This window comes from Haematobia irritans, chromosome 1, assembly GCF_050003625.1.
Source record: "Haematobia irritans isolate KBUSLIRL chromosome 1, ASM5000362v1, whole genome shotgun sequence".
NCBI classification, from domain to species: domain Eukaryota; kingdom Metazoa; phylum Arthropoda; class Insecta; order Diptera; family Muscidae; genus Haematobia; species Haematobia irritans.
In genome coordinates, this window is record NC_134397.1 from 182149147 (window position 1) to 182177101 (window position 27955).

A 27955-nucleotide genomic window follows, 5' to 3' on the forward strand; every position below is an offset into this window, starting at 1 on the left:
GGTATTGCCAGATATAAATTTTACTTGCAATACAACTCTGTTTTTCGGAGAACTGTCAAACCAGCAACAACAACAAAACTCGAATGAGACATAAAACAAGTTCGAAAATTATACGGCCATCTTTCTTTCTTTTTCGAAAAATCCTCACGCAAGTGACAAGGTAAAATTCAACATTTTTAATGATTTTATAGAAAAATATAAGAAATATCCCCAAAAACACATAGTCCAAGTGAAAAAAATAATATTTTTGACCATGTGAATATGAAATTCAATTAAATACCAATCGACATGACATGAAAATGGGCTGGTCAACGAAAGCACACGTGTTTTTGGTGTCTTTGGACTAAGCAAACGTCATTTTGTGTATGGAATGAATAATAATTGTTGCAATTTTCTGTGGTTATTTTAGAGCACATCAACATGCAATTGTTTGTACGTGGTTTGGAAAACGTTGAGACCATCGATGTCCAACAAGATGTCACCATTGCTGCCGTTAAGGTAAGTTAACCCTAGTTTGTGTGTGTGTCTGTGCATGAAATAGAAATAAAAGTGTGGCAGATCTGGAAGTTGAATGTTGTTTTGTGATTCTAACCTCAATTACTATGATTTTGTTTTAATCACATATTTTTGTTTATCTTTCTTCAAGGCTCATATTGCCCAACTCCATGGCTACAATACTGAGGAGATCATTTTGAATTGCGAAGGCAATGCTTTGGCCAACGAAACCGCCGTCTCTGCTTTGTCCTCCTTTGAATTGGACATCACCATCCCAATGTTGGGTGGTAAAGTGCACGGTTCTTTGGCTCGTGCCGGTAAAGTAAAGGGTCAAACACCCAAGGTTGAGAAGCAAGAAAAGAAAAAGAAGAAGACCGGCCGTGCTAAGCGACGCATCCAATACAACCGTCGTTTCGTCAACACCGTATCTGGATTCGGTCGTCGCCGTGGCCCCAATGCCAACTCTGCTTAAGTTAATAGCTGAGCTGTAGATTCGCTGTAATTTCTAGTGTAAAAAAAAAACAACCTAAAATATGTTGATTTTAGAATTTTCCACATAAATAACAAAAAGTACCCAAAACAAGAAAGTTCCACATTTTTTATTTCATTAAGTGATCATCGCAATGACAACTTGATTTATTTTTAATCATTCTCATATTTGAGCGCATAAATTCTTACAACTAATTGGAAAAATATTTTCGATCTTTATTAGCATATTTTTGTTGCCATATCTGATGAAGGTATTCCAGAAGTATAACAAAGAGAGCCACCAGAGATCCTAGAAAAGAAAACAAAAAACATATTTAACGAATAATAATGACAATTCAAAATATTTATCGAATATCCTAGTAAAGCTTAAGTGAAGCATATTCCTTCAAATTTCCCGATAGAAATATCAACTTTTGTGCGCATATCACGAAAGTTTACAGAGTTCATCGTTTTTAAACCTGTTGATAATGGCATAAAATCTTCCTCTAAAATTTGATTATTTTATGGCCAAATGTATGAAATAGGAAATGTTTAAAACGTGATCAACTGGAAAGCATGGTATGGACTTCCGTCGGCGCCATTTGATCGCTCAAAGAGTCACATCTATAGATTAAAATTCAACATTGATTGCTTGTCTGTATATAACTATTTGCCTTGGAGAAAATTATTCTGTGGAAAGCAATATGCAATTTAATATATAAAAATTTCGTTTCTATGACAAAAGAATCTGATTTGCCACTAGGGGAGTGTGATCAAATGATGCTTGGCGTGCTTACCATTGTAAATTTTTAACAGTAGCACTATTTGTTTTTTGAGGATAAATGAATTCGTTCTGGGAGTCTGATTCCTTTATAAAAAAAATCGATTGGAACAGCAGAATGGAAAATAGTGCTACACACTTAATTCCTTTCTGCCTTTTGTTTCTTACTTGGGAAAAATGTTTGCTGGGTACATACTTTTACATGGAAGCAATATCAGATAATGGGCGCAGTTGGTACAATTCTACAAAAATATAAAACTTTTATTAATTGATAGAATTTTTGGTGTTTCGGTAAATTTTGTCAAATGTTAGTACAGGGAAATCTGTAATGATGTAAACTATTTGAATTTATTCTATAATTTGCGCAATATTCATATGGCATAATAACAATTCAGAACGAAATTTTTTGAGCTACTGAGGCGGACTTGCATTTCCGCAATATTTTATGTGTGTCCTTTTCATTGTAAATTGTTATCAGTAGCACTAATTGCTTTTTTGAGGACAAAATAATTCGTTCTCGGAGTCTGATTCCTTTATAAAAAAAAAAACGATTGGGGAAGCAAAGTAGTGATACACACTTAATTCCTTATTTTTTCTTACTTTGGAAAAATGATTGCTGGGTACATGCTTTTACAGGGAAGCAACATCAGTAATAGGCGCAGTTGGTACAATTCTACAAAAATGTAAAATTTTTATTATTTGATAGAATTTTTGGTGTTTCGGTAGATTTTGCCGAATTATAGTATAGGGGAATCTGCAATGATGTAAACTATTCGAATTTATTCTATAATTCATATGGCATAATAACAATTCAGAACGAAATTTTTTGGGCTATTAAGGCAGTCTTCCGTTTCCAAAATATTTCATGGGGGCACCTGTTAATATTTTCAATATTTTTATTTTCGTCTTAGGACAATTTTATATAGCCACAGGCTAATAAAAACTGTAGTGAAACCACATAGCTTGTTCTTTCGTTTTTAGAAGTAGTAACTCCCTTGTGGGTGCAAGCACATTTACAATTCAAGGGATATTTGAACACCTAAAAACTTAGTTCTTAATAAGGACTAACTTTTTTGCTAATATACAACTTACACTTTTAGTTAATGAAATAAAATTCTAAAATACATATTACTTTGGGAGAAAGTTAATTTTTTGCATACGAACCTTTATTTAAAATTGGATTTATTTAAATTTGAGTTATATAAGGGATTTCAAATCCACTTAATAGATTTCGAGCATAATCTGTATGAGATAATAAAATGTTGATAGATTATTTTTAGCTCGGGTGCAGAACACATTTGCTTTGGTTGTTTTTGTCTGACCAAAATCGAGTACTAACCAGGCTTCTACAGATTTTAAGCGTAAAAAACGGATGGTCGATACAATTTATGAGGGATGATAAAAAAATCGCTGTGGATGAAGGTAAAAATTTATGAAACAGGAAGACAAACGGTAGGACCGCAAGAACTCTATGAGGGTTATCGGTTACGGCAAATGAAACTGAAAACGAATGAAGCTTAGAAAGTTCGCTATTAAAATGTAAAAATTGTTATACAATTTAAAATTTACACACTTATTATTTTATGTATCTTTACTTAGGCTATAGTCATGTAATACATTTTTTATTTGGCCTCATTGGCTTTGTATTACGAAATAAATGGAAATTGAAAATGCATAATTCATGGAAATTAATGCATGTACACGTGATGAACATATACAAATTGGTAATATAAGCACAATTTCCCAAATTTCGGCTGAACAATTGGCAGCATAAATTGTTAGTTGAATATATCCATTATAGAAAATTTTTAAGAAATATCAAAAACTTCAGTAGATAAAATGTTTAAGCGATTTCAAGAGGAACACGTGGATGGACCGTATTCAAATTTTACCATAACATTTTGAACCGTCAATACGTCAATAAACTAACTGCTTCTTATTTCGCTAATAAAAAAAATATTTTTAAGTCTTAAGGTGGGTATTAAGTTCGAGTTTAGCCGCTAAAAACGTAATTTTTTCACGATTACTTTTCTTTAATAATCCATTTTAAGGAATACAAACTTTGTGAATATTTGCTTTAGGCTTTTTCCCATCAAGTTATAAAAAAATTTGCAACAAATATATAATTTTATGCCTTTTTATACTCTCCACCATAGGATGGGGGGTATATTAACTTTATCATTCCGTTTGTAACACATCGAAATATTGCTCTAAGACCCCATAAAGTATATATATTCTGGGTCGTGGTGAAATTCTGAGTCGATCCGTCCGTCCGTCTGTTGAAATCACGCTAACTTCCGAACGAAACAAGCTATCGACTTGAAACTTGGCACAAGTAGTTGTTATTGATGTAGGTCAGATGGTATTGCAAATGGGCCATATCGGTCCACTTTTACGTATAGTCCCCATATAAACGTACCCCCAAATTTGGCTTGCCGATCCTCTAATAGAAGCAAATTTTATCCGATCCGGCTGAAATTTTGTACATGGTGTTAGTGTATGGTCTCTAACAACCATGCATAAGTTGGTACATATCGGTCCATAATTATATATAGCCCCCATATAAACCGATCCCCCGATTTGGCTTGCGGAGCCTCTAAGAGAAGCAAATTTCATCCGATCCGGCTGAAATTTGGTACATGGTGTTGGTATATGGTTTCAACAAATATGCAAAAATTGGTCCACATCGGTCAATAATTATATATAGCCCCCATATAAACCGATCCCCCGATTTGGCTTGCAGAGCCTCTAAGAGACACAATTTTCATCCGAACCGGTTGAAGTTTGGTGCATGGTGTTAGTATATGGTATCTAACAACCATGCAAAAATTGGTCCATATCGGTCCATAATTATATATAGCCCCCATATAAACCGATTCCCCGATTTGGCTTGCGGAGCCTCTAAGAAAAGCGAATTTCATCCGATCCGGCTGAAACTTGGTACATGGTGTATGTATATGGTCTCTAACAACCATGCAAAAATTGGTTCACATCGGTCCATAATTATATATACATATAAACCGATCCCCCGATTGCGGAGCCTCTAAGAGAAGCAAATTTCATCCGATCCGGCTGAAATTTGGTACATGATGTTAGTATATGGTCTATAACAACCATACAAAAATTGGTTCACATCGGTCCATAAATATATATAGCCTCCATATAAACCGATCCCCCGATTGCGGAGCCTCTAAGAGAAGCAAATTTCATCCGATCCGGCTGAAATTTGGTACATGGTGTTAGTATATGGTCTCTAACAACCATACAAAAATTGGTCCATATCGGTCCATAATTATATATAGCCCCCATATAAACCGATCCCCCGATTTGGCTTGCGTAGGCTCTAAGTGAAGCAAATTTGATCCGATCCGGCTGAAATTTGATACATGGTGTTACTATATGGTTTCCAACAACCACGCAAAAATTGGTCCATATCGGTCCATAATTATATATAGCCCCCATATAAACCGATCCCCCGATTTGGCTTGCGGAGCCTCTAAGAGAAGCAAATTTTATCCGATCCGGCTGAAATTTGGTACATGGTGTTGGTATATGGTTTCAACAAATATGCAAAAATTGGTCCAGATCGGTCAATAATTATATATAGCCCCCATATAAACCGATCCCCAGATTTGACCTCCGGAGCACCTTAGAAGAGCAAAATTCTTGCCATTCAGTGGAAATTTGGTACGTGATGTTAGTATAGGGTATCCAACAAACATGCAGGAGTTGGTTCCTATCAGTCCATAATAATATATAGCTCCCATACAAACCGATCCCCAGATTTGACCTCCGGTGCCTTTTGGAGAAGCAAAATTCATCCGATCTGGTTGAAATTTGGTACGTGGTGGTAGTATATGATATTTAACAACCATGTTAGTTGAAATTTGTGGATGACAGTCTTTCGTAGAAGTTTCTACGCAATCCATGGTGGAGGGTACATAAGATTCGGCCTGGCCGAACTTACGGCCGTATATACTTGTTCTTACTGATTTCGTTTTCACTTTATTTTAGCGGCTAAACTCGAACTTAATACCAACCTTTAAGGTGAGCACTATGTTCGGGGTTTCACCAAAACACTAAATTAAAAGTACAAATGTGTATATTTAGGAAGACGATTATATTTTGATCAAGTCTTGGAAAAGATCCAAGGAATTGATTGCAAATAATTTTATATTTCTAAATAATTTAATTAAAAAAGTAACCGTGAAAAAAGCTGGTTTTCAGCTCGAAAACTGAAAATAGTACTCAGCTTTATTTGGAAAAAATCACAATTTCCATTAATTTCCTCTATAACAAATAGTAATTCTAGAAGTAAAAAGGTTTTAAAGAAGTAAATTTCATATCCTACAAATTCTCACCATATAGGGTTATTAATACTTTAAGGTGGGTATTAAGTTCGAGTTTAGCCGCTAAAATCGCCATTTTTTCACGATTACTTTTCTTTATTAATCCATTTTAAGGAATACAAACTTTGTGAAAATTTGTTTTGAGCTATTCCCCATCAAGTTATAATAAAATTTGCAACAAATATGTATAATTTTATGCCTTTTTTGCTGATCTAGTTTTCACTATAGCGGCTAAACTCGAACTTAGTACTCACCTTTAGCGATAATTTTCCCGGTAAAAATAAAATATTTTTGTTTCGTGTTAATCTAGAGGACAGACATGATTGAGCAATGTCGAGTGGTGATTGGCTGACACTAATACGGTTAAAACAAGAGATTTTTTATCTCCTCGAAAGAAAACCTGGAGAACATAAAATGATCATGAGCTTTTACCCTGATGCACGTACATATCTAATAATCTGGTTAAATTGAACGTGCAGCTTTCTCAGAATGCCCAAATTTACACCGCAGTAAATTCCCAAGGAATGCAAAATGTGAGGCATTAATAAGAATTGTTAAAGCCGTAATGTAAAATCCGAGCATGTATAGCATATTTACGAATTTGATTTTAACGAAATCGTTTGAAGACAAGGCTAAATACTAATTCAATTCATTTGATGACGTCATTCAAACTTCTAACGGGGCGGCATTTCGTAGCCATCTTCGAACAAAGGCGTGGAGAAATAAAGACACTGCGTTATCATGGTCAAGGAGCGGTCTTTGCCTTCTCTAAAGCACGTTCATTGGATAGAGGCTTCGGTTTGCACCATTGGATCCATGTTTCGGCGAAAGCGTCAAACAAAGATCTGAAATGGTCATACGCTTGCTATTGTTGGCCGAAGTGAGAAAACGACACCGATTGGGCAGACATGCCCAAACTATCATGCTGGCTATGAAACACGCAATGTTTTGAATGCCTGTGGCCTCAGTAATCTTAAACAAAATTTTCGCTAGCGTTGCATGTCGGGCTTAAGATTAGCTTGCGAAAATGTACTTAGAACGATGTTATCGACTGTTCACACTTATAGCTCGTTATGTACCTCTTGCAGAAATTTCCGCTACCCATAAGAAATGCTAACGAAAATTCCGTTAGGCGCTATTATCGATTATTTACATTTTGCTCTTATAAGAAATAAATTGCAAAACTGTGTTATTGGAACGCAAACGAAATTTCCGCTGGAGGTGCATACCTGCCTTATCCCACAAAGACTGGAATATCTGCTACTAAGCACTTTCGCTTTCGTGAAATTTTCGTTAGGACGACGTTATTGCTTATTTACATTTGCCCCCCATGGCAGTTTTTCCAATAAGTGGAAATTCCGTTGGTCTAACATTTCCTTTCAGAAAAAGATTTTTTTTGTGTGCAAATATTATCCTTGAAGTACTTTCGAGACTTTCTGGATAGCTAATACATATCAAGATAGTCATAATCGGTTGTTTACCTAATAGTAGGACCAAAAAGCATCCCTGCATATCATCCATATTGACTTTGTGATTTGTTATTTGACGCATTACGCCGCGACCGTTGCATTTATTGTTTGGCAAATTTGTTTGGTGCCATCTCTCTATGAAGCCCATTTGACTCAGTCGATTGATTTGTTCATTTATTAATATGAGGTATGGACTATTGCTAGGCATCATCATCGATATTTGTTCATCAAGGAAGCTCTCTTTGCCCAGGGCAAATGCACACACTTTGTCCTTCTCGAAATGCTTTTGAATGACCAATTGTAGGTTTATTCGCCAGTCAATGTTTACACGTTCGCCTTTTTTAACTGCTTCGATATTTTCCTCTCGTGGATTGTTGTATATAATGGCTTTCTCCATATATTTAATAAATTCCTCCCGTGTTGAAGTCTGTAATAGAAGAAACATATTTTCCTTTGAGTATAATTCATCATTTCTATAATTATGGGGTTAGTTTGCAATACGGTTGATGTAATTCATTTACTGAAATTATTAGAATTTAGGATTTTTTCCGACAAAATTTAAATAATTTGTACCATTGTATTAATTCTTACTCAGTTTTTAAGCTATTTGAAACAAAAAAAGTTAAAATTACCCATTAAAAATATGACAAAAGCGAGTTATTAAAAAGTGAATTAAAAGAACTTCCAGTGTAGTTAAAATAAAAAACATCTTTGGGAGGACATTTTTGGAAGTTCTTTTAAAGTAGTGCCTTTAGAAGAACTTCCAATTTTTTTCCTAGAATATTTGACACCGTGTGCTCTATGAATCAAGAAGTTCTTCCCGTTTCTCCTCAACAGTCGCGATCTTTTTTCCCTTCATCATCGAGTGCAGCGATATTTCGATGTGCTACAAACGGAATGACAAACATGTTATATTACAATCCTAAAAGGAAACAAAACAACAATAACTGCCAGTGAGAAAAGTAGAGCTTAACCAAAGATAATTGAGAATAACAAGATTAAGCCTAGTGCTCTTATAAAGAGAAAACAAATGTCAAGATGTAGAGGGCTATGAGAAAAAAATTGTATTATTTGTCAATTTTTTCCAAGGCAGCTCTGTCCAGTAATAAATTAAAACAGCAATATTCACATAAAACCATAATAAATATTCGCTTTAACATACACATGCGTTTGATTTTAATTTTCTATAATCGTTTTGGTATTGCTTTTAGGGGTTTTAATTCAGATATGTATGAAAAACACAAATGTTATGATATTTTCCGACGCAAACGGCAGTACATTTGAGAGACAAGTCGACGCAAACTTCATGATATTTTGTTGGCAGAGTCCTCTGGTGCTTCAGTTTTGCAATGACAAGACTGCGTCTTCTTCTAATTTGTCTATGGCTTAACTGTATGTCAGTGTTGCCAGGTGATTTTTGATTCTTCCCCCCAAATCTTAAGAAAAAAACCCCTAAATTGGTCTAAGCTTTTTTCAAAAACCCCCAAAAAAATTCAGAATATAAAAGTACAAAAAGTGGTCCCAAAATTACGTGAAAAAATCCTGTAGTGATACACTTTAAAAATTAAATTTAACACAAATATATCCTGAAAGAAGAGTTCTTACCTGAGAAACGAAATTTTAGAAAAAGTTTTCTTTTGATGCTAAGTTTTTTTTCGTTTGAAGTAAATAACAAACAAAAATTTGCTATTTAAGAAAATACTTTAAAACAAAAGAGATTTTCGTTTGTTTAACATTTCATCCCTGAGGAAATTATTTTTTCTATGGATGTAATAATATAATATGTATATCAATTTAAAAAGTGGGCTTACTCTTAAAAAGCTTTCAGCTGCTAAGTTAAAATACGATTGTTTTTAATTTTGTCAAATATTAAAAATACCCTTTCAACAGAAGAGTTTAAAAAAGATAACGAAAATAATGCTATTGGATACTTTTTTGTATTTAGGATCTTCTTGTTGACTTTCCGCATCTTTTTTCTCATAACTCATGCTAGAATTGTACCGAATTTGCTTGAGAATTGCTCCACTTTATAAGGTCTGAAATAATTTTTTACCCCCAAAAATCCCCCCAAATAAATTTTACCCCTAAAAATCCCCCTAAACGTGAAAAAACCCCCTAAATTTTGGGGGGGGGGGGAAACCCCTAACCAGGCAACACTGCTGTATGTTCTCTTTCGATCAAAAAAGAAACAAACATTGAGAGAGCTTCCGTTACCCAGTGTTGCCAACTCCCCAAGGCCAAAAAGCACCAAAAATATATTATCAATTCTTACATACCACTTCCCACCACATAATCGAAAATTAAATGATCTAATAATAATAATAAAAATATAAATAAAAATAAATCCGAAGATGTATTATAGAACTTTTGTGTATTGAATTCGTAATTTTATGAAGTTATGAACCGCTATACACCTTGTATACACCTTGATCAGTTTTAATGCTTTTATCCAATTCATTTTGATCAGTAATGTCTTTCAACTTTCAAAATGTTAATAAATGGAAGGAGTCTAGTGCTTATTTCAGTTGTGCGTGCTTTTGTGAATTTAATACAAACGTTTTTAATGACATCTTTATCAAGTTCAAAAATTCCGCACTCGTCGCTAGATTTTTCTGCAGAATACTCTAAATAACAATATTAATTAAAAATAATCAAAACCACCTTCATAACAATCGAATTTTATATTTGGCAATACAGTTGAGTTTCTTAAGCTCTTGAAAGTCTAATCCAAATTTTTGTATCAATTAAACTTAATACTGTTCAAAATGAAAGAAGCACCAAAAGCACTAAATGAAAATGCCAGAAAGCACCAAGTTGGTGCTTATTTTGAAAAGGCACCAAAAAGGAAATTTGGTGCTTTTTAGCAATCAAAAAACACTAAATTTGGTGCTAAAAGCACCAAATTGGCATCATTGCCGTTACCATCAATCAGGGATGATAAATGATGTTGACGAAAAAGTATTAAAAATGTACTTTTCGAAGCCAAAAGGTGCTAAAATTATATATTATCAAATTTAAATACTATTTATTTAAATAAAAACAAAAATGAAGCGCTGAAACCATAGTCATTACGCTTAAAATTGTGAAAGGTATGTTGGTGAACAATTTCCGAATGGAGTAAAGTGATGGTTAGGTTAGGTTAGGTTAGTGGCGGCCCGATTAAGATTCAGGCTCACTTAGACTATTCAGTCCATTGTGATACCACATTAACTAAAAGTACCTATTACATATTGGCACTTCTAGTTTTAACCGCTGAACTTTCTCGATTATTTTCTTCTGTTGAACCAACCAGATTGTTCCAAAAATATTTGCAGACTGCTTAAGTTAACGTTTTCCAGGTCCGCCAGGCAGCGACCCGTTATAGCAGATATCAGGAGTGATATCTGACGTCTCGAGAACTCTAGCATATCTAGTGTGCGGTTTAAGTTTAAATAGCGCCATATTCGCTTGGTGTCGTTACAACCCTTGCAATTCCCTCATCGAAAATTTGCCATCATAACAGCCTTCTCAAGCAGTATGAGCTTGCAGGTAGCCAGGGGCATACCAACAGATTCTAGTTCCCCTGGAATATATAAGGTAGTACCTGGCCTCACCAAATCATCCGCTTCGCAGTTCCCCGGAATGTTCCTATGGCCAGGCACCCATATTAGGTGAATATTGTGGTGCTCAGCCATCTCATTGAGAGATATGCGGCAGTCGATGGCCGTAAAGTGATAGTTTTTCAGATACGCTGCCTCCATCGAGAATAGGCCAACTGGCTGATAGACGCTGCAACATGTAACTTGCTACTTATAAGTTAACTTAACATCATTCTCTTATTTATGCAAAAAAAAATATGTTCAATGTGAAGCGATTGTCGTATAAACGTTATATTTATAAGAATTTATAAATATTTAATCAAAAAATAAACATCTAAACAATCGCGTTTTACTTGACCACAATGATTCTTTTACAACTATCTTAAAATGCACTTTTTCTAATAGTTGGAAGGGGCTGTTGTTGGCGTCATTTTAAATGTATCTAAAAAGGCACCTAATAAATGCACTCATGTGATGCCTTTTTGTAGTAACTTAGCGTGGTAGAACTTCTCAATAGTGACGACGCTTTCCGACGTATTTTGGATATCGTATACGACTGTTTTCGACCTGGTGGGAATTCTCAGAAGCGCCGTCAAATTCAAAAAATGTTGGCAGGATAATCAATTTTCTTGAATTTGTCGAAAAATATTTACCTATTTTGTGAAATTGATGTGACATCCGCGTTTGCAATACAATTTATTTAATATTTTCTAAAATTAACCAAAATTTTCTTTCTGGTGTTTTTTTTTAGTATATATAGAGTAACTCTGACGGAAAAGTACCAAATGGTTCGCGATCGTGCCACGGTGCTTTTTGCAGTCGAAAAGTATCAAAAAACAGTACAAAAGTGTCAACTTTATCAACCCTGTTTTCCATATGACTTACATACGTTTAATATCCGCTTCCTCTCTTTGCTCAACAGGTTATTTTATTATCTCCCAAATACTAAACGAACAGTTCGGTTTTAATGCTCGTACCGCGTAGTTCGTGTTGTGTGTTATGAAAATTTGCTATTTTTGTAGTGGTGTGTGTGTGTGCTTTATTTCTTCTGTGAACTATATAACAGTATTAACAAATATACCCATGACAAACATACTTGCCAAATAATTTGAATAAATCCAATTAGTGCTTCACATGTAAGTTTGTTTACTGTTCAAAGTTTTTTAAAATGCTCGTATACATTTGTTGTTATTGGAGAAATTTGTCCAATACATAGCTGTTAGATCACTTACCTGCTATATTGTTGTGGAAGTAGTTTTAGTGAGTACGTTATTTAATACATTAACCATAAGTTGTTCTTGTGGTAGGGAAATAAAATAAGATTTATATTTCTTCACACACACACAAGCTTACACTAAATATGAGAATACATTGCTTGTGGTGTACCGTTCAACTCATTTTGCCATTGTTTAACAGTAAGATAGTGAGAGAGAACATAGTGGTGAATAAAGCAGAGGATTTATAGAGCATCAACTTCGTTGACAAGGGAAGAGCTGCAAAGAAAAATCTACAATGGTGTGGTGGTTATAAAGGGGAACAAAAACCCAAAACTGCGAGTGAGAAAAGAAGAGTTTAATTTTATGATCTATTCTGATAAAAAAAAAACACACACACACTGAGAGTTTCCGTTGCCGTCAACATGAGTTGCATGCATTTAATATCCGCTTCCTCTCCTTACCCAACAGGTTATTTTATTGAGAACCAAAATTGAAACTATCGAACTATCTTGTGCTTGTATTGTTTAGTTGGTTTTTTTTGTGTTACGATAATTTTCCTAATATTTTTTGTAGTTTTGTGTTTTATTTTATTTCTTCTGTGGACTATATAAAAGTGTTAGAAAACTATTTATACCTACGACAAATATACTCGCCAAATAATTAGTGTTTCCTATGTAATTCTTTGATTAAATCGAATTGGTACTTTGAGGTGAGTATTAAGTTCGAGTTTAGCCGCTAAAATCGTAATTTTTCACGATTACTTTTAACGATCCATTTTAAGGAATACAAACTTTGTGAAAATTTGCTTTGGGCTATTCCCCATGAAGTTATAATGAAATCTGCAACAAATATGTTTAATTTTATGCCTTGTTTTACTGATTTAGTTTTCACTTTAGTGAAAAAAGACATGTACAAAAAATTTTTTGAGCGAAAAAGTACTTTTCACTAAATTTCAACAAAAATGCCATTGGAAGATTATTGTCAAGAGCTCCTTTAGACTGAATTTTAAAGAAAATAAAATTTTGTTTGTAAACTCCTCAATTTAAAATTTTTGTTTTTAGTTTTATATCCGCTTTCAAAGACTACCGTAGTATTGCAATCACGGTTGCCACAGTTATACTTCATGGTACTTCATAAATTTTCCGTAGATAAATAAAAATAAATTTTTGACAAACTTTTCTATAGAAATAAAATTTTGACAAAATTTTCTATGGAAATAAATTTTGACAAAATTTCCTATGGAAATAAATTTTGACAAAATTTTCTATGGAAATAAATTTTGACAAAATTTTCTATAGAAATAAAGTTTTGGCAAAATTTTCTAGAGAAATAAAATTTTGACAAAATTTTCTATACAACTAAATTTTGAAAAAAAAATTTCTATAGAAATATAATTTTGACAAAATTTTCTAACAAAATAAAAATTGAACAAAATTTTTTATGAAAATAAAGTTTAGACAAAGTTTTCTATGCAAATAAAGTTTTGACAAAATTTTCTATAGAAATAAAATTTTGAAAAAATTGTCTATAGAAATAAAATTTTGACAAAATTTTCTATAGAAATAAAATTTTGACAAAATTTTCAATAGAAATAAAGTTTTGACAAAATTTTCAATAAAAATAAAATTTAGACAAAATTTTCTATGGAAATAAATTTTGACAAAATTTTCTATACAAATAAATTTTGAAAAAAAATTTCTATAGAAATAAAATTTTGACAAAATTTTCTAACAAAATAAAAATTTGACAAAATTTTTTATGGAAATAAAGTTTAGACAAAATTTTCTATGCAAATAAAGTTTTGACAAAATTTTCTATAGAAATAAAATGTTGACAAAGTTTTCTATAGAAAAAAAAATTAGACAAAATTTTCTATAGAAATAAAATTTTGACAAAATTTTCTAAGCAAATAAAGTTTTGGAAAATTTTTCTAGAGAAATAAAATTTTAACAAAATTTTCTATAAAAATAAAATTTTGACAAATTTTCTATACAAATAAGTTTTGACAAAATTTTCTAAAAAATAACATTTTGACAAAATTTTTTATGGAAATAAAGTTTAGAAAAAATTTTCTATGCAAATAAAGTTTTGACAAAATTTTCTATAGAAATAAAATTTTGACCAAATTTTCAATAGAAATAAAATTTTGACAAAATTTTCTATAGAAATAAAATTTTGACAAAATTTTCTATAGAAATAAAATTTTGACAAAATTTTCTAAGCAAATAAAGTTTTGGCAAAATTTTCTAGAGAAATAAAATTTTGACAAAATTTTCTATAGAAATAAAATTTTGACAAAATTTTCTAAGCAAATAAAGTTTTGGCAAAATTTTCTAGAGAAATAAAATTTTGACAAAATTTTCTATACAAATGAATTTTAAAAAAAATCTATAGAAATAAAATTTTGACAAAATTTTCTATACAAATAAATTTTGAAAAAAATTTTCTATAGAAATAAAATTTTGACAAAATTTTCTAACAAAATAAAAATTTAACAAAATTTTCTATAGAAATAAAATTTTGACAAAATTTTCTATGGAAATAAATTTTGACAAAATTGTCTATAGAAATAAAATTTTTGACAAAATTTTCTATAGAAATAAAATTTTGACAAAATTTTCTATAGAAATAAAATGTTGACAAAATTTTCTATAAAAATAAAATTTTGACAAAATTTTCTATAGAAATAAAATTTTGACAAAATTTTTTATAGAAATAAAGTTTTGACAAAATTTTCTATAGAAAAAAAAAATTTTGACAAAATTTTCTATAGAAATAAAATTTTGACACAATTTGCTATAAAAATAAAATTTTGACACAATTTGTTATAAAAATAAAATTTTGATAAAATTTTCTATGGAAATAAAATTTTGACAAAATTTTCTATGGAAATAAAATTTTGACAAAATTTTCTATAGAAATAAAATTTTGCCAAAATTTTCAATAGAAATAAAATTTTGGCAACATTTTCAATAGAAACAAACTTTTGACAAACTTTTCTACGGAAATAAAATTCTGACAAAATTCTCTATAAAAATAAAATTTTGACAAAATTTTCTATAGAAATAAAATTTTAACAAAATTTTCTATAGAAATAAAAGTTTGACAAAATTTTCTATAGCAATAAAATTTTGACAAAAATTTTCTATTGAAATAGAATTTTGACAAAATTTTCTATAGAAATAAAATTTTTACAAAATTTTCTATAGAAATAAATTTTTGACAAAATTTTCTATAGAAATAAAATTTTGACAAAATATTCTATAGAAATAAAATTTTGACAAAATATTCTATAGAAATAAAAGTTAAACAAAATTTTCTATAGAAATAAAATTTAGACAAAATTTTCTATTGAAATAAAATTTAGACAAAATTTTCCATAGAAATAAAATTTTGACAAAATTTTCTATAGAAATAAAATTTTGAAAAAATGTTCTATGCAAATAAATTTTGAAAAAAAATTTCTATAAAAATAAATTTTGACAAAATTTTCTATAGAAATAAAATTTTGACAAAATATTCTATAGCAATAAAATTTTGGCAAAAATTTTCTATAGAAACAAAATTTTGAAAAAATTTTCTATACAAAAATGAAAAATAATAAATAAATTTTGAAAAAAAAAATCTATAGGAATAAAATTGTGACAAAATTTTTTACAGAAATAAAATTTTGACAAAATTTTCTATATAAATAAAATTTTAACAAAATTTGCTATAGAAATAAAATTTTGGCAAATTTTTCTATAGAAATAAAAAATTTAATTTTGACAAAATTTTCTATATAAATAAAATTTTGACAAAATTTTCTATATAAATACAATTTTGACAAAATTTTCTATAGAAATAAATTTTCTATAGAACATAGTATGGAAATAAAATTTTAACAAAAATTTTCTACAGAAATAAAATTTTTACAAAACTTTCTATAGAAATAAAATTTTGACAAAATTTTCTATAGAAATAAAATTTTGACAAAATTTTCTATAGCAATAAAATTTTGAAAAAATTTTCTATAAAAATAAAATTTTGACAAAATTTTCTATAGAAATACAAATTTTAGAAAAATTCTTATAGAAATAAAATAATAACAAAATTTTTTATAGAAATAAAATTTTGACAAAAATTTTCTATAGAAATAAAATTTTGACAAAAATTTTCTATAGAAATAAAATTTTGACAAAAATGTTCTATAGAAATAAAATTTTGACAAAATTTTCTATAGAAATAAAATTTTGACAAAATTTTCTATAGAAATAAAATTTTGTAAATTTCGCATTATTTTAGTGTGCGATCGATAACTTCTCATCTATAAAGTGTTCGTGCGTAAGCTTAATATAGAAGCACATGCTCTTTTCGACTAAAACATTCTTAAAATTCAATAAAATCGTGTTTTTGACTATGACTTTTATAAAATCGAGATTTTCTTCCAGCATGAACTTGTCTGTTTTGCCAAATTTGTAAAAGACTATTAGCATATATGTTTGTTAAAGACTTTCTGAAAATATTAAAATATTTTGTCAAAACTATAGAAATCTGATATCGACTCAAAAATGTATACACAAAAGGTACCAAATCATTCTCGGGGGTACTACGGTACTGACCACTTATAGTACTACATTTTCCATCCCTGGTTCATAGATCAGTTCAAGTGTATAGCTTTATAAATGTTAATGCTTGTTTTACTTTCATTCAATTCATTTTGATCAGTAATGACTTTCATAATATGTTTTTTTTATAGGAGAAAATAAATTTATCTACATTAAATTTGGAAATATTAAAATTTGGAGGGAGTCTATTTCTTATTTCAATTATGAGTGCTTTTGTGGTTGAAACTGTAGAAAAATATTCCACGGCGGTGAAATTGGCAGCGCGGCTCAGTGGCTTTATTTTCCAATGCATTTTATTTGACGCCTAAAGATAGGCACTTGCCAATGTTCGCAAATCCACTTCCAAGTGAATGTGAATCAATTCCACAGTTTTGGTGTCCTACAATCCACTTTAACAGGAATTTTCATGAAATCAATTCACTTGCAAACATTTTTGTGAAAGTTTAATTATGTCCAGAATGGATGTATTTCCGGTTAAAAAAGTACTCGCGTAAAAAATTTGACATGTTTTATATTACATGAGTTTTATTTAAAATGTGTAATATTTAACTAAAAACCCTAATAAATTAAAATAAGTCTACTGATTCCACTTATTTTGATTTTCGCCTTAGTGAATTTGTGGGTGATTTGTGCAACCCAGCTAGTTACAGAAAGGTTAATTAAGCACATCAAATTTTCACCTTCGTGGATTTGACGTGAATAGTGGAAGTGGAATTGAAGTGGATACCCGAACATGGGTGACTATGTTCGGTTTTCGAGTTGAAAACCACTTTATTTTTATTCATGTAAAATATCGCCAATTGAGTTAATTTATCTGCTTCATATTGAACTGTTTTAATAAAGTAGCCGCGAAAATTTCAACACGAAAAACGAACATAGTACCTACACGGACGAAAAAGACTGTTTTTCATATGTTTGGGTGTACAAATTGTATGTTTGGAACTCAAATTTTTTAACACAATATTTTTAAGTGCAAGCATATAATGTTCATAAACTAGCATAACATGTTTGGGACATCAAATGTTTGTAAATAAAATATGCTTAGATGCAAAGATATATTAATTTGGAAACAGCCTATAAACATATATGTGTTTAGAAAGAGTGACCTAGAGAGTATGCTGCAAGTAAAATAATGGAAGTAACCAATTGACGCCTTAAAAATATATCCACACAAAGAAAATCGATAATAGCGCTTTCGGAAATTTTCGGTAGTAAAAGTGCCAATGCGTTTCTTATGACTCGTATATACTTCTAACGAAATTTCCGCTACCCATAACAAAATTCTGTGAGGGATTGCTAATGATTTTTAAGATTTTGCTACCATGACAAAGTTTTATTATTGGCAATCAATACCAAAGGTAGAATTACATACCATGCGTTCAATGCGTACAATGCGTCCGATGATTGAAGAGTTGAAATTTCTCTTTGAAATCAAAAGCTCGAATAGTCTGCCGCAAACAAACAAAAATCAACCCTTCCATCAACGCACGGATTGACGTACCGGAGACGACGCATTATCATATGTGTCGAAGAAGAAGCACGGATTGACGTATGGTGTGTAATTCGACCTTAACTTTCCGAAATGGTGGTTCTTAAGTTCGATTTTAGGTGACTGAGCATGTCCGTCCGTCCGTCCGTCCGTCTGTTGAAATCACGCTAACTTCCGAACGAAACAAGTTATCGACTTAAAACTTGGCACAAGTAGTTGTTATTGATGTAGGTCGGATGGTATTGCAAATGGGCCATATCGGTCCACTTTTACGTATAGCCCCCATATAAACGGACCCCCAAATTTGGCTTGCAGACCCTCTAAGAGAAGCAAATTTCATCCGATCCGGCTGAAATTTGGTACATGGTGTTAGTATATGGTCTCTAATAACAATGCAAAAATTGGTTCACATCGGTCCATAATTATATATAGCCCCCATATAAACCGATCCCCAGATTTGGCTTGCGGAGCCTCTAAGAGAAGCAAATTTCATTCGATCCGGCTGAAATTTGGTAAATGGTGTTAGTATATGGCCTCAAACACCCATGCAAAAATTGGTCGAAATCGATCCATAATTATATATAGCCCCCATATAAACCGATCCCCAGATTTGGCTTGCGGAGCCTCTAAGAGAAGCAAATTTCATTCGATCCGGCTGAAATTTGGTAAATGGTGTTAGTATATGGCCTCAAACACCCATGCAAAAATTGGTCGAAATCGATCCATAATTATATATAGCCCCCATATAAACCGATCCCCAGATTTGACCTCCGGTGCCTTTTGGAGAAGCAAAATTCATCCGATCTGATTGAAATTTGGTATTTGGTTTTGGAACCTCTTGGAGGAGCAAATTTCATCCGAGTCAGTTGAAATTTGGTACATTGTGCTAGTAACATATATGGCCGTTAACAACCATGCCTAACTAGGTCCATATCGGTCTATAGTTATAGATAGCCCTCAGATAAATCCATCCCCAATCACACAAAAATTGGTCCATATCAAGTTCATAATTGTACACGCAAAAAAATAATTCTTTCCTCCCAAACGAAATTTTAAACAAACAAAGTTCGTTTCTCAATTGCTTTTCGTTGAAAGGAAGTGTATTTGGAAGAAAAGTATTTTTTTTTTGTGATAAACGTTTATTCTTTTCCAGGATGTAAAAACAATTTCATAAAGACTAACTCAAAAAAATTTTTTTCTGGCTAATTGCATTTTCCCTCATATCTTTCCCACTTCCACGAAGTTTTTTAGTTCTTAGCACCTTTTTCTGTAACACAAACAATGTAAAAGAAATTATACGATTTTATAAATTTTTATTTTTTTTACCTTTCGCCTGGACGGAGAATCGAACCGCGGACCATGCAATTTGTAATCCAACACACTATCCACTGAGCCATGTAGCCGTTATTGTCATCAATAGACAATTACCCATATAACTAAGTTATATTTATATAGCATAGCTTGCGGCGCCCACGAGCCGATTAAACAAAGTTTATTTAACAGAAAAATACATTTAGTTGGGCACCGTGGAGCAGTGGTTGCTACGTCTGACTTGCATGCCAAGGGTCGTGGGTTCGATCCCTGCTTCGACCAAAGTTTTTTTTTTTTTTACATATATTCCAGATATGATCGGAAGATTCCGAAAAAAATTTTCAACATTACATTCTACTATATTAAATTTTTACTATGAACTGTAAAATGTGTCTTATTAAAGACCTACATTTAGAAAAGAACAGTGTTTGATATAAACGAAATGCACTGTGTTGTTGGTTCAAAAATAAATTTTTTTACTGAAAAAAATAAAAATTTTGTAACAAACGAATTTTTTTGGTGATAAAAGAGTATACTTTTCGAAGCAATTCAAAAAACTCTAACAAAAGAAAAACGTTTTCCAAACGTTTTTTTTCTTTGCGTGTATATAGCCTCCATATAAGCGACCCCCATATTTCAATTCTGGCTCCCTACGTACCGTGCAAAAGTCCACATCGGTTCGTAATTATTTGTAGACTTACCTACACATACCTTTTTTGTCTAATCTATACCACGTATGGACTAACTCACAATTTAGAAAACGATTTAAGATACCACAACCCAAGTAATTCCATTGTGGAATTACTTGGTGGAGGGTACATAAGATTCGGCCTGGCCGAACTTACGGCCATATATACTTGTTCAACTTTTAATTGTTTACATTTTTCTTCCATGGGAAATACGTGGCAAAATTGTGTTATAAGTACGCGAGTATTTCAAGGCGAAAACCGAGCATACTACGGGCATTCTAATGGGAAATACATATATGTCCGCCTACCGCCAGTCGCTGTGGTTGAAACTGAAGAAAAATAGTCCACGGCGGTGAAATTGACAGCGCGGCTCAGTGCCTTTATTTTCCAATGCCTTTTATTTGACGCCTAACGCTATACCTCAAAATTTTTAAATTGATTGATTTTTGAATTGATAATTCAGTTAACTGTGTTATCAACAAATGAACGGCAATGCAGTTCATTTCAAAAGTGGTGGATTTGATACAAAATAATAAAACTCGAATGTAGTACTCTCAATTTTGTTCAACCTTCAGCACAGTATGTACTACTACAGATAATTGAGTTAACATGACAATAATGACGTAGGTTATGTATATTTTTCTGGACTTTAAGCCAGGTTTGCCTTTGTAGTGGAAATTTCGTTTGGGTGCCAATAACAAAGTTTTGCTATGTATTTTTATGGGAGCAACATGTTAGCGATCGATAATAGCTCTTTCGTTTGCGTTTCTTATGATTCGAAATGATCCGAAATTAACCATGCATTGATTATGACAATGTCTTAAGAAGTATAAATTTGATTCAAAAAATTAAAAAAAAATGCCTCTTACCGCAGCATATTTCTCAAAGTAAGTTCCATTTCTCAACCCATATTGCTGATACTCGCTATGCTTCTCTAATTGAAAAAAATAATCTAGACCCGGTTGAAATTTGGGAAATGTCAAAAAAGCTACCAAATTGCCACAATAGGTGGTAACTATGACAATGACCACAATCCACCAGAAACCAATTACCAAACGACCACTATCGGCCTGTGGTAAATAAATTCCGCCTAGAATAAAATAAAAAAGTTAATCCGGGTAGCCATGGAAAATTCTACATTGACATACCTTGCTGCAAAAGAGCACCATAGATGTACCAAAAACAATTTTTCATTGTACAAAATCCTTTAACTTTTAAATGATGCATGGGTACGAAATGATTTATTAAAAAGAGAATTGGTGAAGTTATGATGATTACACCAACCAATGAAGCCCAAGTCTGAATTAAAAACACAAAAAAATTAATTTCGGCAATTTTGCAATTTGATCTTGTGGAAACTTACCTCCAATGTGAAAGGTGCAGTGAATAGGTATATGCGACTAACTTCGTCCGGTATACGGGATATAAATGTATATTTCTGAATACTTATGGGTATCGTGTAATTGAAGTGTTTTTTATCGGGTTCATCAACGGTCACAGCAACAGCTGCCATGAAAAACTAGAAATGTAAATAATTGGTAAACATTAATAAATAAAATATTTAAATACTATAAAGATTTTGAAACGTTTTTTTATCTATTTACAAGATATGCATGGTTATTCATAGAACAAAAAACTGTAAAATCCTCCTCGTTGTTTCTTTGATAACAATGAAAATTCAGAAATGAGGACGATGTTATCGACTGTGTAATTTATCCACAAGAAATGCTTTGCAAAGTAATTTTCCGGACTTAATATAAGATCCCAATCAGGTGACTTCAGCAATGTCTCTAAAATAGACTTCGATTTGTTGTTGCATTAGTGCAATAAGAAACCGAAATCAAAATAAGTAAGGAAAGTCTAAAGTCGGGCGGGGCCGACTATATTATACCCTGCACCACTTTGTAGATCTAAATTTTCGATACCATATCACATCCGTCAAATGTGTTGGGGGCTATATATAAAGGTTTGTCCCAAATACATACATTTAAGTATCACTCGATCTGGACAGAATTTGATAGACTTCTACAAAATCTATAGACTCAAAATGTAAGTCGGCTAATGCACTAGGGTGGAACACAATATTAGTACAAAATTATGTGAAACATTTAAATCTGAAGCAATTTTAAGGAAACTTCGCAAAAGTTTATTTATGATTTATCGCTCGATATATATGTATTAGAAGTTTAGGAAAATTAGAGTAATTTTTACAACTTTTCGACTAAGCAGTGGCGATTTTACAAGGAAAATGTTTGTATTTTGACCTTTTTTGTCGAAATCAGAAAAACATATATATGGGAGCTATATCTAAATCTGAACCGATTTCAACCATATTTGGCACGCATAGCTACAATGCTAATTCTACTCCCTGTGCAAAATTTCAACTAAATCGGAGTTAAAAATTGGCCTCTGTGGTCATATAAGTGTAAATCGGGCGAAAGCTATATATGGGAGATATATCTAAATCTGAACCGATTTCAACCAAATTTGGCACGCATAGCTACAATGCTAATTCTACTCCCTGTGCAAAATTTCAACTAAATCGGAGCAAAAAATTGGCCTCTGTGGTCATATGAGTGTAAATCGGGCGAAAGCTATATATGGGAGATATATCCAAATCTGAACCGATTTCACCCAAATTTGGCACGCATAGTTACAATGCTAATTCTACTCCCTGTGCAAAATTTCAACTAAATCGGAGTTAAAAATTTGCCTCTGTGGTCATATGAGTGTAAATCGGGCGAAAGCTATATATGGGAGATATATCCAAATCTGAACCGATTTCACCCAAATTTGGCACGCATAGTTACAATGCTAATTCTACTCCCTGTGCAAAATTTCAACTAAATCGGAGTTAAAAATTGGCCTCTGTGGTCAAATGAGTGTAAATCGGGCGAAATCTACAAATGGGAACTATATCTAAATCTGAACCGATTTGGCTGATATTTTGCCAGTTTTTCGAGACCCATAAAATATTCGGATGTACGGAATTTTAGGAAGATTGGTTGATATACACGCCAATTATGACCAGATCGGTGAAAAATATATATGGCAGCTATATCTAAATCTGAACCGATTTTTTCCAAAATCAATAGGGATCGTCTTTGCGCCAAAACAGGACCCTATACCAAATTTTAGGACAATCGGACTAAAACTGCGAGCTGTACTTTGCACACAAAAATACATCAACAGACAGAAATAAAATCGGTTGATATACACGCCAATTATGACCAGATCGGTGAAAAATATATATGGCAGCTATATCTAAATCTGAACCGATTTTTTCCAAAATCAATAGGGATCGTCTTTGAGCCAAAACAGGACCCTATACCAAATTTTAGGACAATCGGACTAAAACTGCGAGCTGTACTTTGCACACAAAAATACATCAACAGACAGACAGACAGACGGACTGACAGACAGACAGACAGACGACATCGCTAAATCGACTCAGAATTTAATTCTAAGCCGATCCGTATACTAAAAGGTTGGTCTATGATTACTCCTTCTTGGCGCACAAACTTATTATACCCTGTACCACAGTAGTGGTGAAGGGTATAAATAGGATTAAGGAATTGTAGCTATGTGAGAAGATGATGCACAGTGGTGGTTCACTTTGGTAAGAACAATTCTCGTATGTAATTTCCTTAGGAAAATAATATATAAGATCCAAATTAAATGATTTCATCCCGCTAGATCTACACTATAGATAAGGAAACTTGCATTAGCCAGCAATGAAACATACTCGTATGTCTAGTTAGGCTTGTGCGATTGGTATCTGGCGTTTTTATACCCTTCACCACTACTGTGGCACGCCAAGAAAGAAAAGTCTGAGACCCATCGCTTAGTATACCGATCGTCTTATAATTAAATTCTGAGTCGATTTAGCGATGTCCGTCTGTCTGTCTGTCTGTATATGTAATTTTGTGTGCAAAGTACAGCTCGAAGTTTAAGTCCGATTGTCCTCAAATTTGGCACAGAGTTTCACTTTGGCTCAACGGTTCATACTTAGATATAGCTGCCGTATTTATTAACATATTTTCCTAAAATTTCGGACAGCCAAATGTTTTGGGGCTTCCGTAAAATATGCAAAATATAAGCCAAATCTATTCAGATTTAGATATAGCTCCCATATATATCTTTCGTCCGCTTTGTACTACATGGCCTCAAAAGCCAGAGTTTTGCCTTGATATGCTTAAAATTTTGCACAAGGAGTACGTTTAATGGTATCTTTAATTGTTTCAAATTTGGTTGATATCTGATCAGATATAGATATAGCTCCCATATATATCTTTCGTCCGCTTTGTACTACATGGCCTCAAAAGCCAGAGTTTTGCATTGATATGCTTAAAATTTGCACAAGGAGTACATTTAAAAGCATCGTTAATTGTGCCAAATTTAATTAAAATCGGTTCAGATTTAGATATAGCTCCCATATATATCTTTCGTCCGATTTGGACTTATATGGCCTCAAAATCCAGAGTTTCGCCCTGATTTGCTTCAAATTTTGCACATGGAGTACGTTTAATAGTATCATTAAATTTGGTTGAAATCGGTTCAGATTTAGATATAGCTCCCATATATATATCTTTCGCCCGATTTAGATTCATATGACCACGGAGGCCAAATTTATTTCTCTTCAGCGAGATATTATATTTTACAAAGTAATAGACTTTCTCCTTGAAAAACATTAACACCAGCATTTTTCATTAGTCCATGACCTCAAGCCAAACAAATAATCCCAAAATTGTAAAATTGTATTTCTATAAAAAATTTTGTCAAAATTTTATTTCTATAAAAATAAAGCCAAACAAATAATCCCAAAATTGTATTTCTATAAAAAATTTTGTCAAAATTTTATTTCTATAAAAATTTTTGTCAAAATTTTATTCCTTTTGAAAATTTTGTCACAATGTTATTTCTATAGGAAATTTTATTAAAATTTTATTTCTATTGAATTAAAATTTTATTTTTATAGAAAATTTTATCAACATTTTATTTCTATTGAAAAAAAACATATTTTTATTGAAAATTTTGTCCAAATTTTATTTCTATAGAAAATTTTCTCAAAATTTTATTTCTATAGAAACTTTTGTTCAAATTTTATTTCTATAGAAAATTTTGTAAAAATTTTAATTCTATAGAAAATTTTGTCAAAATTTTATTTCTGTAGAAAATTTTGTCCAAATTTTATTTCTATAGAAAATTTTGTCCAAATTTTATTTCTATAGAAAATTTTCTCAAAATTTTATTTCTATAGAAAATTTTGTTCAAATTTTATTTCTATAGAAAATTTTGTAAAAATTTTAATTCTATAGAAAATTTTGTCAAAATTTTATTCCTTTTGAAAATTTTGTCCAAATTTTATTTCTATAGAAAATTTTCTCAAAATTTTATTCCTATATAAAATTTTGCTCAAATTTTATTTCTATAGAAAATTTTGTCAAAATTTTAATTCTATAGAAAATTTTGTCAAAATTTTATTTCTACAGAAAATTTTCTCAAAATTTTATTTCTATAGAAAATTTTATCAAGATTTTATTTCTTAGACAATTTTGTCAAAATTTTATTTCTATAGAGAATTTTGTCAAAATTTAATTTCTATAGAAAATTTTGTCAAAATTTTATTTCTGTAGACAATTATGTCCAAATTTTATTTCTATAGAAAATTTTCTCAAAATTTTATTCCTATAGAAAAATTTGTTCAAATTTTATTTCTATAGAAAGTTTTTTCAAAATTTTAATTCTATAGAAAATTTTGTTCAAATTTTATTTCTATAGAAAATTTTGTCAAAATTTTATTTCTATAGAAAATTTTGTCAAAATATTATATATATTTTGTCAAAATATTATTTCTATAGACATTTCTATAGAATCTATTCAACCGTCGAACGGAACGGACGTGTTTTTCAATAGCGGATAAACTCATCGTAATAGGTACCTACTACGAATTTCAAGTGTGGTGGGATATTAAGCCACCATGCAGCGAAATTCATCCACTGGGTTGCTAACTTCAGGGCCCAGTGGACGGGTATCGACTGGAGTTATAAATCTGGGCAATGACCAAGAGTTAGGCCCAATTAGTCGACCTGTAGACGGGTCGACAGGTGGCGACACTCTGACAAGTCGAACTTTTTCTAAGGTAACGACATCAAAAGGAGGTAATCCCTCACGAAAGAGATTCAAGGAACGCAGAAATGCTTTGTTTATCCTAAAGAAGTTAGGATCAGTCGACCCAAGCACGCTGTCGGCTAAACAAAGCGATTCCTTAAAATGGGCTCAAGGAATTCTTGAGACTGGAAAAAGGGAACGATCGCCGGATGAGCTGCCATCCTCCAAAAGGGATCAAAGATCGTTTGCCTCAGTTGCTAAAGATAGCCTTGTGATGGCTATCGTTAATAAAGGAGCATTGGACGGTATGATTCCAAAGCAGAAATGGGGGGAAATTGAGAATGCTCTGTCTGTCGTCTACTCACAGGTGCTGGAAAAGTTTCCCGGCCCAGATCCTCGACACCAAGAGGCTGGTTGGTATCAAGGACGATTTAAGCTAGTCGCATTTGAGGACCAGAGGTCTATAGAATGTTTTAAAGCTGCTCTGATACTAATTGGTGAAGTTTGGGAAGGAGCTGCTCTAGAGTTAGTCGAGAAGAAAGACATACCGGCTAGACCTAGAGCACATGCCTGGATACCTGCAAACCCTTCTGACCCTGAATCTATTTTAAATAGACTGAAACGATGCAATCCAGATCTTCCAACAGCTGATTGGAAGGTTGGCCGTTTGGATGAAGTGGATGGACCAAGACGGCATGCAGTGTTTATATTGAACACTCAGTCTTTGCCACATCTGGCAAAGTCCCAGGGCCGTGTATGCTATGGCTTTCATTATATCCAAATGAAGGTGTATAAAAACGATCAGCTAAAGGATTCAGAAATGGACAAGCCTCTGTCTGAATCAGAAGTAAGCGGATCCTCTTGCGAAGTCGAGGGAGATACCAAAGTTGAAGACATGGATAGATACCGTATGCGTGAGGAGGCTTCTATTGCCTCAGAACTCACCAAAGTCGAACCTATGGTTATTGCGAGAGTCACCGATATCTCTGAAGAGGACATTCTTGATGACTCGATTGAAGCGGCTGATGTGACGGTTGTTGAAAATCTCGATGGTCCTACGGATCCTCCAGATAAATCTTCATCATTGTAAGGCTGCATGTGCTGCCTTAAAAGTTCTCCTGATGAAAGGGGACATAGACATAGTTCTTATTCAAGAACCATATGTTTATAGAAACAAAATATGTGAATTAAGTACTCCGGGGTTCAAACTATTGCAGTATACTGGTAATGATGTAATTCGAGCCTGTATAATTGCTAAAAACGAGCTTAACTTGTTTCTGCTTCCTTCAATGTGCAATGCAGACACTGTCGTTGCCAATTTAGAAATAGCCAAATGCAAATATTGGGTATCTTCGGTCTATATGGGACATGACAGGGAGATGCCTCCATGT

The 27955-nt window shown here is 32.2% G+C and overlaps 2 protein-coding genes across 2 annotated transcripts in view; one reads left to right on the forward strand and one right to left on the reverse strand.

Moving 5' to 3' along the window:
* The first annotated feature begins 46 nt into the window (after positions 1–46).
* RpS30 (ribosomal protein S30) lies at positions 47–1082 on the forward strand. The gene is made up of 3 exons (XM_075292260.1): positions 47–160; positions 410–498; positions 647–1082. The coding sequence occupies exons 2-3, from the start codon at positions 421–423 to the stop codon at positions 965–967; spliced, it is 399 nt and encodes a 132-aa protein (XP_075148375.1). The 5' UTR covers positions 47–160; positions 410–420; the 3' UTR covers positions 968–1082.
* The window catches only part of Ir93a (Ionotropic receptor 93a), a 58454-nt gene continuing 31578 nt past the window's right edge, over positions 1080–27955 (reverse strand). Inside the window, exons 9-13 of the mRNA XM_075292261.1 lie at positions 21817–21972; positions 21602–21752; positions 21323–21543; positions 7575–7989; positions 1080–1273 (exon numbers count right to left, since the gene is read on the reverse strand). Of these exons, the coding sequence (XP_075148376.1) occupies positions 1176–1273; positions 7575–7989; positions 21323–21543; positions 21602–21752; positions 21817–21972 (1041 nt within the window). The 3' untranslated portion in view covers positions 1080–1175. The remainder of the gene's footprint in view (positions 1274–7574; positions 7990–21322; positions 21544–21601; positions 21753–21816; positions 21973–27955) is intronic.

Coding starts and splice junctions, on each gene's coding strand:
- RpS30 (XM_075292260.1), top strand. CDS start 421: ATGCAATTGTTTGTACGTGGTTTGGAAAACGTTGAGACCATCGATGTC. Junction 499..646: donor TCACCATTGCTGCCGTTAAG/GTAAGTTAACCC, acceptor TCTTTCTTCAAG/GCTCATATTGCCCAACTCCA.